We start from the raw sequence: 6,399 nt of genomic DNA, 5'->3' as shown, positions 1-6,399 counted from the left end.
GCCACGGGGCACTCCCCTTTCGGCTTGGTCTATGGAAGCGAGGCTGTCCTTCCGGTCGAGGTGGGAATTCCTTCCCCTCGGATGACATTCTATGAGTTCGACCAGAATGAAGAAGAAAAGCCCATCAACTTAGACCTATTGCCAGAAACCCGAGGCAATGCCTTGCTGCAAGCCATCCGGTACAAGCAAAGAATCACAAGGCATTTTAACCGGCGAGTAAAGCCTCGGCCAATCAGTCTAGGTGACTGGGTCGTCCGCAAGGTCGAAGCCACCGGACTTTCCCATCTCAAAGGGAAGTTGGGGGCAAATTGGGACGGCCCTTACAAAGTTACAGAAATCATCAAGCCAGGGACATTCCGACTCGAATCTCCCGAAGGGGTCCCTCTGGCTCGGCCTTGGAACCTAGATAATCTCAAAAGATTCTATGTGTAACTTTTTTCGTTACTTGCACTAGGGGCATGATGTAAGGCCAGCAGTACTTGGTCGGATTAGCAAACAAATCAATTGTAACTCGGACTTAACCAGTCCATGTATCAAGTCGGTTTATACCTCAGAAATGAAAGAGACTTAACCAGTCTATTTTGAACAAAAAGGCAAGCAAAACTTAACCAGTTTATTGTCTATTGAATGTTGTAATATTGCAAATAACGAAAAATATGCGACAAATGACGAGTTGCAAAATAGTAGTTGTATTCCAATTGATTAAAAGTTGTAAAATACAACCAAAAGTTTACAAAAGTAGGGGGTCGGAAGGCAGAAAAGCTAAAAGGGCCGACAAGGCCAAAGCTAAGAAATAAAAATCCTAAGAAGCTAAGAGAAGGACCAGTGGCAGGTTGCTCGGCCGCAGGTTGCTCTGGTGGAGGTGGCTCGGTGCTCCAGCATCTTCCACTCCATCATCGGAGTCAGAGTCAGAGTCGCTGTCCGAGCTCATCTCTTCAGCCATTTTAGCCTTAATCTCTGCTGCCTCGGCATCGCCAGCTCCTGGTAGCGAGACCAGACTGAATTCCAATCGGCCCCGGGACAGGAATCAGCAAAGGCCACCTTAAGCCTACCAAGCGCCTCGTCCTCGCCCATCTTATGGGAAGACTGGCCCACGTCGGCACAGAAATCGGTACAGTCATCCGACTTCTGCCAAGCTTGGAACCACTCCTCCTGAGAGCGAGAAACGGCCGCTTGGGCTTCTTTCAGTTGAGCCTCGGCTGTTGAAAGTTTGAGCCGGACCTCCTCCAACTCCTTCTCGGCCTGAGCTGCTTGGTCTCGGCCGTAGCTTTGGCGGACTCAGCGTTTTCCTTGGCAAGAGAGAGATTGGTCCTTTCGATCTGCCACTCCTCCCTCTCTTGCTTCCAGGTCGCCTCGCCCTTCTCGATTTTTTTGTTGGCCTCCTCCAAGCGCAGCTCGGCCAACCGTTTGGCCTCCTTGGCCTGGTACACCTCATCAAAATGCGACCGAGCCGCCTGCTTCAGGTCCGAGACCTCTTGTACCAGGGCGAGCCGGTCTTCGGCCACTTTAGTCATTCGGATGGAAAACTGCATGAACAATAAACAACAATTAGAAGTTGGCCAATAAAAAAGCAAGTAAAAGGGCGGAGAAAAGTTCACTCACGTCCATCCAAGAGCGGAAGAGCTCACTCGACTCATTCCTCGGGTTGACCTCGTTGATGTGGTCCCGGTCAGTTTGAGTGCATAGGATCTCCAGTGCGTCGGAGATCCTCTTCTTCTTGTCCGTCTTGGACATTTGCGTAAACGGGACCGGTGCCTCGGATAAAGAGCGCTCGGTCGGAGAATGGTGAGAGGCCCCCGGTTCGTACCCCGGACTCCGAACAGGCTCGAAATCTGAAGGGTGGACCGAGACATGTGTCCCCCCACCTCCTGAATCGGGTCGAGGACTATTCACCTCGATAGAAGGATCCTTTCTTGCCTTCTTGGCGGCAGCCTCCTGCTCGGCTCGGGCCTTCGCCAAAGCCTTTTCCGTCATTTCCACCCTCTCTTCGGTGCGCTCCTTGCGCTTCCTCGGTTTAGGGTTGGAAGGATCCTGCAAAACATATTAAAAGTTGGTGAGAAATTGAAAAACCTAAGCCGGGTCGGAAGTAAAAGGGTTCTCACTTTTGGCTTCGAGGGCTTGTTGATCTTGTTGGCCTTCATCTCGGCCCTAATCCGAGCCGCCTTCAGTGCAGCAGAGGTCAATCGTTCAGCCATCTCTGAGTCGGTCTCTTTGAGAAAGGCTAGGGAGGCTTCTGCAAAAGGAAAAAGAGTTAGAGCAAAATATCAAAGCAAGCATAAATATAAGTCAACCGGACCCCCTTTTGCCGAATTACCCTTGGGAAAGGCCGGACTCAGGCCGAATGCGGCGAGGAAGTGCTCGTTCTTGAACACTTTACAGCTCGGGAGCCAGTTCCCCGCTACGAACACCTCGCCACCATCGACTATCTTAGCCTCCAGTTGAAAGTAGATGGCGGCTACAGCTTCCTCGTCGGATAGCTCTGGCACCTTGAAGTTCAAACAATGGTTTGGCTCGGATGGCGGGGGCACGGTGGGGATGCCCCATTCCCCACCATAATACACAAAGGCGAACCCTCGGCGGAACCCCTTTTGAGAAGTAGGGAGATCAAGGACGGTACGGTAGCCCCGCCGAGCCTGAAAGCACCACCAGCCCGGACCATGATCCCCGGCTGGCATTTCGAACAATTTGTACATATGCCGCCAAAGGGTCAGGGTCGGTTTGACACCGATGATGTCACAGATCACTTGAACCGCTAAAATGCCGCCCCAAGAGTTTGGGGAAAGCTGACCCAAGCACAAGTTGTAGGCGTTCAGAAGGTCTTTCTCAAATTGGGTCAGCGGGAATCTTAGACCTAGTTCCATTGCCTTGTAATAAAATGCCGTGCATCCCGGCGGTGGAGATAAGATGGTGTGGTTAGCATCGGGTCGGACAAGTATATAAGGGTCCTTTATTTGAAATTTGGCCGCTTGGCCTCGAGCATCTTCTAGCAAAGCTTTTATTAAAGACGGAAGTGGAAACTTTGCTCCCGGTCCGCCCTTCGGATCAAGCTCCGGATATACGAGCCTCCCGGACGTCGACGCTTCGCCTTCCTCTCCCGGCATAGCTATCCTAACTACACCATCAGACAAAAATCTGTCTAAGTAACTCCTCGAAGAAGGATAGGCCAGGGACACCTCCCAGGGTAGGGGGATGGCTCCCTCGGCCTCCTCCTCCTCGGCTTGCGAAGGAGTACTTGGGAGGGAAAGCGCCTCAGGCACAGCCGAGGGATCCGGGCAACTTATTAAAGTTGACACCAATACCATTCCCATACCCCTCACTTCCTCGGCTAAATTATAAGGAGGTGGAGGGGGTGTCACTGACTCGGACGAGCTCCCCATTATTTATCAACAGAAGGGGGTCGGCCGATTTTATTAAAAAGAAGGAGAAGAAAAACTTAGCGAAAAAACAAAACAAATGCGTACCTGGTCGGACGAAGAAGATGGGGCTCGGACTTAGAGAGAGAAAATGCTCGAAAGTAGAGAGAGAGAGAGCAGAAAACTCAAATTTAGAGAGAGAGAGAGAATTGTAAAAGTGACAAAAATCTCTCCCCTCTCTCCTACTTATAGGCAAAAACCTCGGTCCCCGTGCTCCACGTCACCTCTTGGACCGGGCCTTGTGTCTTCAACACCTTAATGGGCCTCCTAAGTGCCCAAAACTGTTCAACAGGCACAACCCCTCGGAATATCAATCGTCACAAAAGTCATGATTAACCAGAAGTTGAATCGCCACCATGTTTTCAAGCACCCCAATAATCCACCGTTGCCACGTGGCATTTGGGTTCCCAAGAAACTATTAAGTTCACCAGCTCAGTATTGCCAGTTCATCAGCTCAAGGTTATCCACTCGGTCACCTCAGCCAGTGGTCCAAAACCATAGGCACCGGCTCGGACAAGCATGGGGCTCATTGGCCCCTCATCCGAGCCGCGTCCACCTAGCTCGGCCCTTGGAGGCACTCCTCCTTGGTTGAGTAAGTCTCCTAAGTCCCAGATTGACTTAGCGAGAGCAGGCACCGGCTCGGGCAAGCATGGGGCTCATTGGCCCCTCATCCGAGCCGCGTCCACCTAGCTCGGCCCTTGGAGGCACTCCTCCTTGGTTGAGTAAGTCTCCTAAGTCCCAGATTGACTTAGCGAGAGCAGGCACCGGCTCGGACAAGCATGGGGCTCATTGGCCCCTCATCCGAGCCGCGTCCACCTAGCTCGGCCCTTGGAGGCACTCCTCCTTGGTTGAGTGAGTCTCCTAAGTCCCAGATTGACTTAGCGAGAGCAGGCACCGGCTCGGACAAGCATGGGGCTCATTGGCCCCTCATCCGAGCCGCGTCCAACCGGCTCGGCCTAAGGAGACCCTCCTTGGCTGACTAAGCGAATGAGAATACCGGCTCGGACAACCATGGGACTCATTGGTCCCTAGGCCGAGCCGTACACTAATCCCACCTTTCTTGGAGAAGACCGGGTCGGCACTCAAGCCACCCCTCTCCTTGAGGAGACCGGGTCGGCACTCAAGCCACCCCTCTCCTTGAGGAGACCGGGTCGGCACTCAAGCCACCCTTCTCCTCGAGGAGACCGGGTCGGCACTCAAGCCACCCCTCTCCTTGGGGAGACCGGGTCGGTACTCAAGCCACCCTTCTCCTCGAGGGGACCGGGTCGGCACTCAAGCCACCCCTCTCCTTGAGGAGACCGGGTCGGCACTCAAGCCACCCCTCTCCTTGGGGAGACCGGGTCGGCACTCAAGCCACCCTTCTCCTCGAGGAGACCGGGTCGGCACTCAAGCCACCCCTCTCCTTGAGGGGACCGGGTCGGCACTCAAGCCACCCCTCTCCTTGAGGAGACCGGGTCGGCACTCAAGCCACCCCTCTCCTTGAGGGGACCGGGTCGGCACTCAAGCCACCCCTCTCCTTGAGGAGACCGGGTCGGCACTCAAGCCACCCTTCTCCTCGAGGAGACCGGGTCGGCACTCCTGCCTCCCTCCTCCTTGAGGAGACTGGGTCGGCACGCGCCCTCCTTTCCTGCCTGAGAAGCAGGGCAACCTGGGTTCCAAACTGTCTAGGTTCCGCCACGAACGGGAAAGATTTCAGCAGGGCCTCGATATTTCCCATTCCTGGCGTGGGGCTAATTGTTTGGGCTTATTTCCTGGTTTAAGCTTACCAAGGATAATCCAGCCCAATAAATGCCTTAGAGCCTCCAGTGGGCCCACCTGTGATGGTGCATTCCAGCTGTCAGTGCTCCCCAGCTGGCCTACACTGGGATATCCCAGGCACTATAAATACTACCACCCCTCATCAATGAGAAGGTATTGAATTCTTACCTAACAAACCAGAGCATCTCTCTCTCTCTAGACTTTATCTCTCTAAGCTTGATCACTGACTTGAGCGTCGGAGAGGCGATCCCGGAACAACCCCCGGGGCAGTCTAACCGTTACTTTTGCAGGATTCCGGCGTACGGACTTTGAACTCAGGACATTCGAATCTGACCCGGTACTCCCTAAGCAAAGGAATCTGAACCCTTAATTTCTAGACAGAAACAAACCATTATAGTGAAAAGGGCTAGTAGAAATTCTTTTTCTAGCTTGGAAAGAACCAAGACAACATTTAGTTGAATGTCTTTCAAATCCTTCTTGCAAAGAGTCATAGAGCATAACTTCTTAAAATGAACTTGACATAGTTAAAAGTTATCAAGAAATAAAATTATGTAATAAAGTCGAGTTTTTTTTTGTCAAGGACATCCTTTTATATAAACTTTTTTGCGAAACACAATCTTTTAAAATTTTTTAGGCAACTTCAAACCTTAATAAATTTTTTTTTTGTCAAACACAACCTTGACCAACATTCCGACGCTGACTCGCCGAAAACCGTTGTTAACCTTACTTAAGTAATCATGTGCCCCTCTCGTGATTTCTTTTCACCCTAATCTTCCCCATGTCCCTCCCTTTTTTGCCCTTAATCACCCTCCCATGTTCTGCATTTTCATTCTCAACCCCATTTCCTCATCTTCTCATTGTGCATCATGAAGCTCAATTAACTTTACCATTTTTCACTCTCAACCCTTAGTCATTATTGTCTTCCCTTCATTGCTCTCTCCTCAATCTATTCTCCCTCTTTCTTCCAAATTATAACCCCAATAAGCAAAAACAGAGAATATATGGTAGCAAAACCAACTCACTAGCAACAAGAAGAAAAATCATGGGAGAGGAAGAATGTGGTGGCGACCACTTCCGTCAAACAAAGTAGAAATACGGTGGTGCAGCGCCACCTGACCATAACAGCAACGAGCTGAAGAAAGGGAAGGCGAAGCAGCCAGAGGAAAATACAAAAAATGGTAGCAGGGAAAACAACATTAGTAGCAGCAACAACACCACCAACACAATT

At 51.4% G+C, this 6,399-nt stretch overlaps 1 protein-coding gene across 1 annotated transcript; it reads right to left on the bottom strand.

The window, feature by feature from the left end:
- Positions 1-831: 831 nt before the first annotated feature.
- Positions 832-4,557, bottom strand: LOC125495022 (uncharacterized). Its single transcript, XM_048639296.2, has 4 exons — positions 2,315-4,557; positions 2,103-2,233; positions 1,603-2,031; positions 832-1,526 (listed from the first exon to the last, which is right to left on the bottom strand). The coding sequence occupies exons 1-4, from the start codon at positions 3,375-3,377 to the stop codon at positions 1,185-1,187; spliced, it is 1,965 nt and encodes a 654-aa protein (XP_048495253.2). The 5' UTR covers positions 3,378-4,557; the 3' UTR covers positions 832-1,184.
- Positions 4,558-6,399: the final 1,842 nt, after the last annotated feature.

This window comes from Beta vulgaris, chromosome 2 (assembly GCF_026745355.1).
Source record: "Beta vulgaris subsp. vulgaris cultivar EL10 chromosome 2, EL10.2, whole genome shotgun sequence".
Lineage (NCBI taxonomy): Eukaryota > Viridiplantae > Streptophyta > Magnoliopsida > Caryophyllales > Amaranthaceae > Beta > Beta vulgaris.
This window is presented reverse-complemented; position numbering and strand designations above follow the sequence as displayed.

Excerpts from the sequence above, each read along its gene's own strand:
- LOC125495022 (XM_048639296.2), bottom strand. The coding sequence starts at position 3,377 with ATGGGGAGCTCGTCCGAGTCAGTGACACCCCCTCCACCTCCTTATAAT. Across the intron at positions 2,032-2,102 it reads ACAAGCCCTCGAAGCCAAAA|GATCCTTCCAACCCTAAACC; the intron begins GTGAGAACCCTT and ends TATGTTTTGCAG. Across the intron at positions 1,527-1,602 it reads TCTTCCGCTCTTGGATGGAC|TTTTCCATCCGAATGACTAA; the intron begins GTGAGTGAACTT and ends TTGTTCATGCAG.